Source organism: Aedes aegypti, chromosome 3 (genome assembly GCF_002204515.2).
Source record: "Aedes aegypti strain LVP_AGWG chromosome 3, AaegL5.0 Primary Assembly, whole genome shotgun sequence".
Lineage (NCBI taxonomy): Eukaryota > Metazoa > Arthropoda > Insecta > Diptera > Culicidae > Aedes > Aedes aegypti.
In genome coordinates this window covers 294,214,973-294,227,509 of record NC_035109.1, presented here as the reverse complement: position 1 = coordinate 294,227,509, position 12,537 = coordinate 294,214,973, and the positions used below count along the sequence as shown (strand labels likewise).

Sequence of the window (12,537 nt, the reverse complement as noted above, 5' to 3'; positions counted from 1 at the left end):
TCGAGTGACGTGAGACGACTAATGTTAATCAAATGGGAGCAAGTCGACAATTGTCACCTCATTCGACTCGTCTCACCTCACACGCCGCGCAGAATAAGCACAATAGAGACATTACAAACATCAATCATGTTTTGGTAAGCTGATAAAATTTAATACTTGAAAGGATCCTCACTGAACAGCTCAATTTTTTTCGATTGAAGAGTTTTCTTACAAATATTGGTAGCTCTGGGTTCTGATGCAAAAATCTTTTGTCGCGAACATATTCTATCATGAATTACTGCCTCAACATAATTTCCCTGATTGTGATCGAAATTCCCTGAGAATTCCAGGTTTTTTTTCCAGGTTGAATAAAATTCCCTGATAATTCCAGGTTTTTCCAGGTAGGTAGTAGACACCCTGAGATATAATTTTTATTTTTTAACAACAATTGGGGTCTCAGCAAAGGAAGACGCGACTTATATTTGAGGAAAATTGTTTTTTATCCATACGGTTCAAGCTGCACTCGTTCAAACATGTCGGAGAGTGTTTCTATTCGCCCCATTTTACGGTACAGCTTATGCTCGATAACTGGGCTGAGAGAACCTTCCAGTTAGCGAGCAGTGCTCGATAACTGGACTGCCATTCCAACGCACACACACATTCAAATAAAAATCGAGGGGGACTTAGATGCAAAGTTTTGGTTGGCGTCATTCGGTTTTGGAATCGCGTTGTGTTCGTGTCATTCCGTCATTGAATTCGCGTTTCAATCGTACCGTCTTGTAAATTTTGAGGTGAATTAAACAGTTTTCGTTCCTGCAATGGACATCCCACCGGGCACCAACCGCAAACGGAAACAAAAAACCCTTACGTTGGTGGAAAAAGTTAAAATTATCGACGATTTCGAAAGAGGAGGTGGATATTGCACATTGAATTGAAAAAATAAATAAAATCTAAATGAAAAAAGACAAATTTACAATTAAAAAAATAATGCCGAAACCTTATTTTGCATTTGCACGCCCCTCGTCAGTTACGGGATGGTGAAAGTTTCTGACGTTTAACTGTTTTTTAACTGGGCTACAGCCCAGTTAGCGAGCACCCAGTTAAAAAGCAGCCCAGTTAAATAGCACCCAGTTATCGAGCATTAGCTGTACTGTGAAAATTACTGGTGGTAGTGCAGAAAAATTTCCTGCAGCAAACTCTTTTAAGAATTTGACAATAATTTCTAGGGATGATTCTTGAGGGATTCCTGTAGAGCTGTCTCTGGGACCTTTAATAGTCGATAGAGACTTGTTTCATCTAAATTGTGATCAAGTCTTTAAAGGGAGACCCGCTAACATCCCTGCCTAGGGAATTACAGAATAATTATTATTGTTTTCTGAAACGAAATTCCTCGTTAATCCCTCCAGGCCTCAAAATTCGTAGATATTCACTGCAACGAAGTTTACTGCTTCTATTTGATGTTGTTGCAAAGGAGTTCCAATTCTATCAATTTATAGGAAAGCTTTACCTGGAATTGCATAAAGCTGTTTATTGTGTAGATGGGTGAATGACCCGAAGAAGATTCAAAGTTGATATTGTGGCGCCAGCACTAAATTATGTTGTTGGTAATAATTTACTGCCGATGTTGTTACTAAAAAAAAAAAAAACTTATTGTCGGAAGTAGTACGCAGCATTAACCAACCATCAGACTATACAGAGCACTACTTCCGATGTTAACGATTTTTAACGTATCAGCAGTGTAGGTCAACAATAGGAAATCGGAATGCTATTTAGTGATAGATCCACAATAATCGACATCTTAATCACTCACGAAAGAACTGGGACTATAATAGCCGAATTCTGCACCAAAAAGAGTCCACTGAATCCAACTGCAATCAGTAACATTACCAGAAACACGAAGAATTGACCTCAAAATCTCATCCGACACGGCGTTTCTTTTCTCTTGGAAGCACATAACACTTGGGACACCAGCTGAGCGGTTGTTTTGTTGGGAATTTTTTCGTTATATTAACTTATACCATCCTTACATCCTCTCGCAGAAAACACTTCACTTTTCAGTAACCGCTTAAGCCAACACAAGAGTGGCCGCTTCCTTCTTCAGGGCAGCTCGCTGCTTGCTAATGATCTGGGCCGCGATACGATCCAAATCCCGCTGTCCCTGGCTGGTCAGCTTGCGGCCTCCCTCGGGGTGCTTCTCGATCAGCTTAATCTGTTCCAGGGCCTGGACGGCCTTGCGGGTGGCACTTCCATCGGCGCGGCAGAAATGCGACGGGCGAACTCCGTTCCGTTGGCGGCCACCGTAGATCCGGCAGATGGAACCAACTCCAGCCGGGCTCTGGTGGTACAGGCGACGCAGGATCGAAGCACAACGCACGTAGAACCAGTCCTGGTCGGACGGGGCCAGTTCCTTGTACTTGGCGGTCTTGATCAGATCAATATAGTCGGGCACCTTCAGCTTGCCGGACCTACAAGATCAAGACATCCATTAATTTGTTGTTTGTTGTGAATCCCCTCTCGATTATACTCACTTCTTCAGGAAGAGGGCAACGCCCTGGACAACCTTGTCTTGGTCGACGTCCTTTACGGTGATTCCTGGCATCTGTAAAAACGATCACAAAACGAAGACAACAGGATTCGATTAGTTTTGTGTACAATCGGCTGGGACACCTAACCTCGAGGGCTGACTACCAAAATCCAAAGATTTCGTACAAAATCACAACTACTTCACGCAAAATTCACAACCCCCAATCAACCGGAACTCAAATACGTTCGAAATCACTAAAAACTACCTTATTCTAAAAGTTTTACGGCTAATATTCCGAAATTAAACTTTCGCTCCGAGAAAAACCCGTACCTTCACTTGTATGTGCAACCGGAAAAAGAGATAGAAAGAGACCAAGATGGCGTGCGGTTGACGTTTGCGGTTTGACGTTCCAGTGAGGCGGCGCTTCGAAATTTGACAGCTCCGGCTTCCGCTTTCGGCTGATCTAGATCAGTGGAAAACCGGGTTTAGCTATGTCCATGCTATAGAACACTCTAAAAATGATCAAATTAAGGCTAATTTGCTACTCTGGAAAGGAATCGCTCAATAAAATTGATTCTTTATTGAACCTTATCGAACGCGACGATTTGTATTGCGGCGCTTATATTAAATCCACATCAAGCGGCGGCGGTAACGCGCAGAAGATATGCGCGCAATTCAAACGCAACGTCAAAATTCAAGTAGGATTGGATTTTTTCGTCCTTCAAGGACACAAATTTTTCAAATTTGCTAAGGGCTTATTCACAAATTTCATAACGCTGAAGGGGGTGGGTGGGTGTCCTCACGATGTTACGGGTCATACAAAATTTGTAAAATAATTATATAAAAAGCGTTACGAAGGGGTGGGTGGGTGTCAAAAATGGTCATTTTCAGCGTTATGAAATAAATGAATGAGCCCTAAATCTGAAACATTTGGTGATTTTCATTATCACTGCGACGGTATATCGACATTTTCAGATAATCGCATTACGTGGATTTATCTTGCAGAGCACAATAATAGTCGCCAGCCCACCAGCCGCTGTGAATTTGGCGTTTCATCAACACTCAGGCAAATGGACTGTCGATAAACATAGGAACCCCTTATGAAAATTCGCCACAAGAAATCGGGTTGAAATTCATAAATTTGCCTTGTGAAACGCCTTGATGCGGAGTGATGCTAAAACCACAGACAAACAGACGTCACACTCTCATCATTGTGCATCGACCACCTTTTTAACGGTGGATTCAAAAATATGGTAGGTGGCCAATCCGCCACCTGCAGCGCTCGCATCGTTTTTGTTCGCGTTTGACGTTTACACACTACCGCCATCTGTTGGCCTGTCGGCCAAACAAACCGATTTTAGCATTGGGCGTACATGTCCTCGTGACTATGATTTTGATCGAGATTTGTTCTAAGTGTTACGTCTGTTTGCCTGTGCTAAAACGATACATAAAGCGCTCGTATTGCAATAATCGTTCCACCTTTCATAAGGCAAAATGTATGAAATTCGATAGTCCAGTTTGCTGCGTGAAAATAACGGCAAATCACTTCCTTTGATTCGTTTGCTGGCAACGATTTTGTCGGTCTAGAAAGCTGGCGGCCCGTTTTTTGCCCATGAAATAGACAATATTCCAGAATCGCTATTTTCCGGTTAGCGTGCATCGCCTTTTCAATCCCTCCGTTCCGTGTAACTGATCTAGATCTTTATTTGTTTGAATTGATAAATAAACAGAGCTAACTTCAACTACATTTCTGTTTAGGAACTATGAACACAACAGCAAAACAAAACAAAATAATGTGTAAAATTCGACAAAATTTTTAATCTTTGGAATTAATTAAAAGTACTGTAACTTGAGTAGCAGTAGGCAAATTACAGAAGAATGTCCAACAATAAAGAAACGCCCGAGGTAAGATGCACATGTTACAAACAACCATTTGCACAGAATGCATTGAAAACCGTTCTTCTAGCATCTCCAGGCTCAGAACATAATCGTCATCCACCCGGGTTCCCTTTACCTGCGGATGGGTCGCGCCTCGGATGTCAACCCCTGTCGCCTATTGCACGCCATTGGCCGCCGTCGCAAGCCGGGCGGTCGGGCCTATCGGGACCGGGTTCTCTCGGTTCCGATTGCCAAGCCCAAGGAATCGCTTTCGGAGTTCGAGGAATGTCGGCTGCAGGTTTCCCACACGTTGCAATCTTGTGTCCAGTCGGATGGCCGGAGACGGTACGCTACTCCGCCGCAGCAGATCTCCGCGTTTAATCGGAGATCTGGAGCGGAAACTGTTCAGGCGTCTCGAGTGGACTGGAAGGACGATCTGCCGGGCGATAAGGTCTTTGGAGAGGAAGTTCTGTGGTTGAATCCGGCCGGGGAGTTCAATGTTCACTATCCTATTAGGAGGGGCGAGTTGAACCTGCACAAGGATGTGGGAGGTTCGATGTCCGGGGTTATGTGCGACCTGCAGGATATTTGGGAGTACGTGCTGAGGCATCGGTTGAGGATCGATTTGAAACAGCTGAAGCAGTACAAGGCGGTTCTGGTGATTTCAGACATTTACAACCGAGCACACTTGAAGGAACTCACGTCGCTGTTGTTGAACAAGATCGGGTTCGGGTGCTGCTTTCTGGTGCAGGATCACGTCTCGGCCACGTTCGGAGCAGGACTGGGCTATGCTTGCGTTGTGGATGTGGGTGACCAGAAGACTTCCATTTCCTGCGTGGAGGATGGCATTTCCCACCCGAACACGAGGGTTCGATTACCCTATGGAGGGGCGGACATAACGCAGACATTCCATTGGATGCTTCAGAAGTGCAGCTTCCCCTACAAGGAATGTGACCAAAGCCGCCCTCAGGATGCGTTCCTACTGAAACAACTCAAAGAAGACATTTGCCACGTTAATCTGGACGTTTGTGGAGCCCAGGAGAAGACCTTTGCCGTCCACCAGCCCCAACAAGAAAAGCGTCGTTTCACTCTGCAAATCGGAGACGAAGCCATCGTGGCCCCGCTAGGGCTCTTCCACACGGAGCTGTTGTCCGTCACGGGGGTCAACAAATCCACCCCCATGACCCAGAAACCGTCCCGAGCGCAGCCCCATCCGGAGGATTGTTTTGATGCGGAGTATCTGCGGGAAACAGGCCGGCGAGGGAAGGAAAATCTGGAACAGACCGCCAACGAAAGCGGAATGGCCAATGCGGAGAATGCCGACGAGGACATGGTCGTGGAGGGGCTGGAGCAGGACAGGGAAGGCAAGGTGAACGAGAAGGATTTCATACTGCCCGGGGGACAGATGATCGGAATTGACCAGGCCGTGCTGCAGAGCATCGAACGATGTCGTGAGTAGATTTGTTTTTGTAACTCCTTTATCAAACATTCAGGCCATTTAGCAGGTCTCTTCTTAGAAACTTGGAATTACAAATATGAAATGATTTACGCTAATAAATAAAGTCACTTTTCCTTATACCTAGTGATTCATTTTACCTTTCTTATCTTTACAGCAAACGACGAACTGAAGCGTAAAATGTACGGCTGCATTCTAGTGGTCGGTGGCGGAATGAAGTTCACCGGCATCAGCAATTGGTTGCAGAACCGCGTGGCGCTGAAGATTCCGCTGATGTATCGTTCGGAGCACAACATTGTGACCAGCTCGAAGGACATCGACGCGGAGATTACCGCCTGGAAGGGAGCGGCCATCATGTCCTGTCTGGAAAGTGCCGCCGAACTGTGGCTAACCGAGGCAGAATGGACCCGCTACGGACTTCGGATACTGCGGGAGAAAGCAGTGTTCATGTGGTAGTCTTCTTCGACACGTGGTTTATCAATGTAAGTAGGTTTGAACTATGGATTTCTATACATAATAAGTAATTAAAACTCCTAGAACGTTTTTCGTGGAAGAACGACAGCGAGAGTCGATGGACTCCTATACATAATTCATAATTCTAAATTCAGGACATTATTGCTGTTCATGAAAATTGAGCGGATCTGCAATCTGTAAATCGATTCCTAATCTCTTGCTCCAGTGAACGTTGAGCTATTTCGAACTAAATCCTATGAGTTCTTTAAAAAAACGATAAAGGTACTGTCTAAAAATTCAATTGTCTTGTTCGTCTTTCGTCGAACGATGGCCCTACAACTATACGTTTAAAGCAAATCCTCTTTGGCTTGATCGTGAACCTTCAAGTTAGCTGCTCGGACGAACCAGCCTCGGGTAAGGGCTCATCAACCGTCACTTGGTGCTGAATTTTGAGCTTCTTCTTTGCCTGGATGTCGGCCATGGTTTGTTCGATCGAGCGAACGTCACGTTTATTCTCACTGGGAACTGAAAAGAAAGCCATTCATTGAACAAATTATTCCTTCATCGAAACTACTGCAGGGCTGATAGTAGGTCTGAGTGTCTTAAAAATTGGACCAAAAAGGAATCAAGAAAACAAAAAGAGATGAGTTTTGTTCTCCATACAATCTTACCAGACATCTCTCTAAGAGCATTAATCGTGACATCACGACAAGCATATTACTGCTCGTATTACTGCATATATGTTTTTCATGATTTTCTCCAGGAATTTCATTCAGGTATTCTTCCAAATTTACTTCTTATACTACTCCGAAGATTTCTTCAAGAGTTAATTTACTGTTTTGTTATTGGCTGCCCAAGAAATTACTATAAAAGTCTTGCTTCAGATACCTTTAATAATTCAATCGCTCCTGAATCCAAAGGAGGTTTCCAGCATTAGTTCGTTGTTCTCTGCAATTTCAGTCAGCCTGTCTTTTACTACCGCATTGATCAATTTTAGGTTTACGTTCATCAACGCGATAGGTCTTTTCGAACTTGGTAGCGTAGAGTCAATCTCCACCTGTCCGGGATCCTATCGGTCAGAAACACATCCGAAGGCATTTCTACAATCTTCAGTTGCAGGTTACCATTCAATCCCTTCAGTATGCTGTAGGACATACTATCTTCACCTGCTGCGGAGTGATTTTTATTTTTATTCAGGTTCTTCAACACTTCTTCGTCTTTCAGAGCTATCTCGAAGCCCTCCAATTCCTTTTCCGAGTGCTTGTGATTCATGAAAGTGCTACCCGTTTCATGACTCGGCGTTTCGCTCCTTTTGCCGCTTCCTGTCAGCGCCGTATCGACCCCTTGACGATGTTTCAGATTTGTCTTGGGGGTGTATCTTCGTCGATTTTCTCTGACAGGTCATTGATGTATCCTCGCTTTATCTTCCTACACTCCTTTTTGAAAATGGATCGCTTTTTCTGCAGATCTAGGTGGTTCGTTTCTGATTTGTTGCGGTTGTACGTTCTCAGCGCCTCCCTCTTGATATTGTAGAGCCTCATCAATTCGCCCGTCCACCATCTTTTAAGGTAGTTCCCTTTCTTATTTTTCACCACGTACGATGATTCATCCAGCATTTCTTCGAAGATCTTCAGCATTTTTTCCGGCTTGTAACGGCTTCATCTCAATTCCTTGCTTTACTAATATTCCCACTCCTCCGTATCCATCCCTTCTCCTTGTTCGAAGTTCTTCAGTCTGAATGGTTCATCCTTCTTCAACCAAATCTCTTGAAGTAGGGCAATGTCCATAGTGTTTTCATAAGGAATGTGTAAGTTTGCTCTTTAGTTTCGGAAGGTCTCAAGCTCTGAACGTTATGTCGTAGGATAACAATTTGATTCGCCATTTTTGTTGTTCTGGCCTATTCCTTGGTGTTGTTGTTGCGGTTATGGATTGTTTCCGATGATTTCGTTGATCCTTCCGAAAATGAACACAACCAGCTGATCGGTATTCAGCTCGTTCATTCCTTCCTTCGCTCTGGTTCGTTCCTCAAATCGATGAGTGGTTTCAGTTACGTCTTCAGCTTCAGCTGTCTGATCAGGTCCTCCCGTACTCTCGCTAGCACCGTTTCGATAACGATTGTATTGTAGCTCTGCTCTTCCCTATTCAGTGGAAGATTGTCCCACTCATTCCTACTGCTACTGGCTCTCCTTGGTCCCTTCTGAGACCTCTGCAATGTGCTGCTTGACCCTCGCGTTTTCTTCCTGACATTCTGCTCATCCCCGTCATTCAATTCTGGAAACTTCTTTTCTGAGTCGATGTCCAAAAGAACTAACGCATTCGATGTCTTCGGGTAGTGCGTATCAGCTTCTGAGTAGCTCAGTTTTTCCACCCTCATCGTGTTCCGAATCTTCTGCGATTGTCCAAATCACCAACAGTTCCGACATTGTTTTACCGGAAATACGTTTAGCTCCGCTCTCAGTGGGCAGTCATACAACCTCACCGAATCCGGCACCTTACCTCCCTTGACCGTTACTTTGATGTTTCTCATTGGTTCCAGTTGGTCTGCTGAATCCGATTGTACTCGGCGTTTGATTCTCTCCACCTTGATGATCGGTACTGTTGCCGTTAGGTTTTTGATTATCTCCTCCTCGTTAAATTCCGTTGGAACGCCCTTCACAAAGCAGATGATTTTTTTTTAATGGATGTTGGTGCAAACAGCTTCAGGTTGTACTTTTGGAGATTGATCTTTTCCAACTCCGGATACAATTCCTTCTGCTCCAGAAGTATCTTGAACCGGTGGTGTCTTCCCAGTTTGACGATGTCCTTTTGTTTGTTGAACCCCTTTTGTGAAAGGATTTTTTCAACGGCGACCGGATGCTTAGGGCTTTTCTTCGAAATCTAACGGCTCAAGAAATGCCACTTCGGATAGGATTTGTGGATTCGTACCTGCTTGATCTTTGGATGCACTGCTGGCCCGAGTCTGTCGTGTTGTTCGTCGCTGTATCATCCTTCCGCTAGATTTGTTTGTTTACACTTTCTTCTTTCTCTTTGCTTCTTTCTAAATGTTGGACTTCTCCGCTTCAAACCTCTCTAATGGAGGTTGGTTATTTTCACTTTTTATCTTCTTAAAACTAGTTCTTAATGCTAAAACTTTATTTTCTACTGGATATTTGTCACTTGTGTGTGCCCTACTAACTACTTTATTTGTAATTTAATGGTTTTAGAAGGTTGTAACTTCATTTTTTTTTACTAGACTAGATTCGACGTCAACTTGATTCGCGCGCTCGTATCGTTTTTTGAGAGGGATTTATTTATGATTTCTACCATAAATTGCTTTAAGGATATCTTCAGTCTGCAAAGACTTTTGGACAATTTTTGAAAAAATCCGGGTGGTTTCAATCCTTGAGAAAATTCTGATGTAAATTTTGAAACAGAGCTTTCCAAACTTTTTGAAAATTGAAAAATTCCAAGCTTTTTGGAAATTCAAAAATTTCAAGCTTTATGGAAATTCAATTTCAAAAGTAATTTGCGTTGAATTCCGCAAATAGTTTACCAACGAATTTCTCAACAATATTTCCAAAGAATTAGTGAAATCTGCCAAGAGTTGAGCTGAAAATATGTCAAAAGTTACCCATTGATGTCTCTGAACAAAAAAAAAATAGTAACCATACATGGCATTGACCTATAATCAAAAATATCTTATTTGCGTTATACAAATATATTTGAACTATCTTTCAGAAAAATAAAATAAAAATGAGCTCGAATGGAATCCCTGAAGAAGTTTGCGTAGGAATGATCGGAGGAATTGCTGAAATAATTGCAGTACTACAGTGTTGTGAAATAAAGGATATCCACCAAAAATCGCTGGAAGATTTTTTGGAGCAATTCCTGCCATTTGCTGTAGTAGAGTTCAAATGAAATTCTTTCCAGAATGGGCTTAAGAATTGTTGTAGGGTTTCTAGGAATATCTTAGAACGAATTCCTTAAAAAAAACTGTACAATGAACTTTTTGGATTTTCTTAGAAGAACTTTTTTATGAATCTTTGAAATATCTCCTAGAGTAACAACTGAAGAAATGGTATGAATGAATTAATAGAAAAAATATATGGAGAAAATTTTAAATAATAATTTTCAAATTACTGGAGGCGAAAGCGTTGGTGTGTTCAAGGATTACCTAGAGCAAATCCAAGAGAAATTCCTTTAAGCATCCTTCGAAAAGCTGGAAGAATTTCTCTGTGAATTGCGGGATGCTCTAGAAGAATTTCTAGGAGGGATCTTTGGAGAAGATCCAAAAGAAATCTTTGGGAAATCACTAGAAAGCTTACTGAAGCTTTTCCTCAAGAAATCTGGGAAGAAATTCCTGAAGAACCTGTGTAGCACCATTTTGGTGAGGAGCGAGACTGGGATTCAATTTATGAGCCAAATCATGGATGAATTCATGAAGGAATGGCGGCAAGAGAGATTGGAAAAATCGGCATAGGGATTTTTTTTAAATAAAATCTTGTACGGTTTTCCCCTGTAAAAATCCTTTGAAAAAATTCTTCAAAAACTTTAGAATAAACCATTAAAGATTTTCTTGAAAGAACTGTAGGAATCTTTGGTAGACCTGCTAGAGTAGGTACTGGAATCGGTAGAAAAAATGGTGAAAATATTTCTGAAGGAAATTTTGGAATAGTATCTGGTAAAAATTTCGGAGTAATCCCTGTGGAAATTACTGCAAGTAGTCGCATTGTATTTCCTGAAGCAAATTCTAGAAAACTTCCTTCATTTATCTCTTGAAAATCTCTGGAGAAATCTGGATGAATTCTTGGAAGAATTGGTGGCAATACTCTAGAGTTGTTGAAAGTATACCACTAGTAGTATTCCTGTAGCTTTTCCTCGAGGAATCTGGGAAGACATTTCTGTAGAATAATCGGGTAAGAAACTGTGAAGGTTTCTCTGGAGCCTATGATTTTTCACCGAGATCACTGCAAGGAATATAGTGACTCTTAAACCCTTTTTATTGAAATAGACATCAGAGAACTTCCATTCTCTAAAAAGAGACCTACTACCAGCCTTGCTACTGCCCAAAATCTTACCGTAACCGTAGCTTTTGTTCGTCTCCGTCTTCTTCGCCGCCTCCAGGGCGGCATCCTGCCCTATCAAATGAACGTACTTGTCCTTATAGTTAGTGACCGGGGCACTGACTTTCTTCTCGTCCAGCGGTCGCTTCTGACGCTCCTCGTCCAAGACTTTCTGCTGTTTGCGCTTCTCGGCGTACTCTTCGGCTGTTTGCTTATTCCAAGGATCTCCGTTCTTTCTCGCCGCCAACTCATCTTCCGAGGGCAGATGTTCCTTCTTGTAAACCACTATATACCGGTCCACTCCTTCAACGCCGAAGCTCATCGCAGCTAGGCCTCCGATTTCGGCTATATCATGCCTGAAAAATATTTTAAGGACTGTTCATTGTATGCTCACTTATGTTCCTTCCTGTTGGAGTTGTACACAAAATCGATCACATTTCCATTAACACATAAAAAATATGTATCATAAACAAGGTGTCCACTTTATAACATGAACAGTCCTTACAGCAAGCATCACACCCGAAACCCCCTCAAACTTACACCACCGAACGGTGAACCTTGTCCAACGGTTGGAACTCCATGTACGGCCGGTTGGCATCCTTAATCAGCCGCCCCAGACGTTCCTCGGCATATTTGCGGAAACGGTTCAACTCATCCCGTTCCTTGTTCCGGAGCTGCTCGAGCTCTTTCTTCTGCTCTAAAATTAGACCAAGAATAATTGCGCGTGAGTTTCACCGTCAGAATGGGATCCCTCCTCCTTCAGCTGGCTCTTACTTTCAATGAGTTCCTTTTCTTTCTTGTCCCGGCACGGTGGTTTGTCCATCGATCCGAGTATGGAACCGAGAAGATCCATTTTTTCCGAGGAGGGATCGGAGAATATTTTTGGAACTGGTTGAACACTTTTTTCCAGGGGACTTTTTCACTAAGCTGTCAAGCTGTAATTAAAGAAGCACACACCAATCAAAGCACACCTAGCACCACCCATCAAAACAAAAATAAATGTCGAAAGGCAAACAAAAAACAGTTACTGTTTACATTTTTAAATTATTCAGGCCAGTATGCAGTTGCGATTTATAAACACAACTTGATCTTAAGGACATAGTTGCAGTAGGCCACTGGTTTTGCTAATAAGGATGTTGCTCTGTTCACTATGCTCATCAAACCCGACTAGCGTTGGGCAAATTTGTCCAGAACATCGATGTTAC

At 42.8% G+C, this 12,537-nt stretch overlaps 3 protein-coding genes across 6 annotated transcripts; 1 reads left to right on the top strand and 2 right to left on the bottom strand.

The window, feature by feature from the left end:
• Window positions 1-1,958: 1,958 nt before the first annotated feature.
• LOC5573827 (40S ribosomal protein S19a) lies at window positions 1,959-2,919 on the bottom strand. Of its 3 annotated transcripts, none has more exons than XM_001654806.2 (3): window positions 2,834-2,919; window positions 2,508-2,578; window positions 1,959-2,444 (listed from the first exon to the last, which is right to left on the bottom strand). In XM_001654806.2, the coding sequence occupies exons 2-3, from the start codon at window positions 2,576-2,578 to the stop codon at window positions 2,045-2,047; spliced, it is 471 nt and encodes a 156-aa protein (XP_001654856.1). In that variant the 5' UTR covers window positions 2,834-2,919; the 3' UTR covers window positions 1,959-2,044. The 3 variants fall into 3 exon arrangements, with proteins under 3 accessions (XP_001654856.1, XP_001654857.1, XP_021706608.1); XM_001654807.2 differs by having other exon boundaries at window positions 2,769-2,899; XM_021850916.1 differs by lacking the exon at window positions 2,834-2,919 and adding an exon at window positions 2,652-2,675.
• Window positions 2,920-4,241: 1,322 nt separating this feature from the next.
• LOC5573829 (actin-related protein 8) lies at window positions 4,242-6,591 on the top strand. 2 transcript variants are annotated; one of them, XM_021849763.1, is made up of 4 exons: window positions 4,242-4,408; window positions 4,470-5,832; window positions 5,995-6,319; window positions 6,375-6,591. In XM_021849763.1, exons 1-3 carry the CDS (start codon window positions 4,382-4,384, stop codon window positions 6,291-6,293), a joined length of 1,689 nt encoding a protein of 562 aa, XP_021705455.1. In that variant the 5' UTR covers window positions 4,242-4,381; the 3' UTR covers window positions 6,294-6,319; window positions 6,375-6,591. The 2 variants fall into 2 exon arrangements, with proteins under 2 accessions (XP_021705455.1, XP_001654858.1); XM_001654808.2 differs by having other exon boundaries at window positions 5,995-6,591.
• On the bottom strand, window positions 6,282-12,322 carry LOC5573831 (sperm-associated antigen 7). The gene is made up of 4 exons (XM_001654809.2): window positions 12,107-12,322; window positions 11,873-12,029; window positions 11,348-11,688; window positions 6,282-6,815 (listed from the first exon to the last, which is right to left on the bottom strand). Exons 1-4 carry the CDS (start codon window positions 12,183-12,185, stop codon window positions 6,673-6,675), a joined length of 720 nt encoding a protein of 239 aa, XP_001654859.1. The 5' UTR covers window positions 12,186-12,322; the 3' UTR covers window positions 6,282-6,672.
• Window positions 12,323-12,537: the final 215 nt, after the last annotated feature.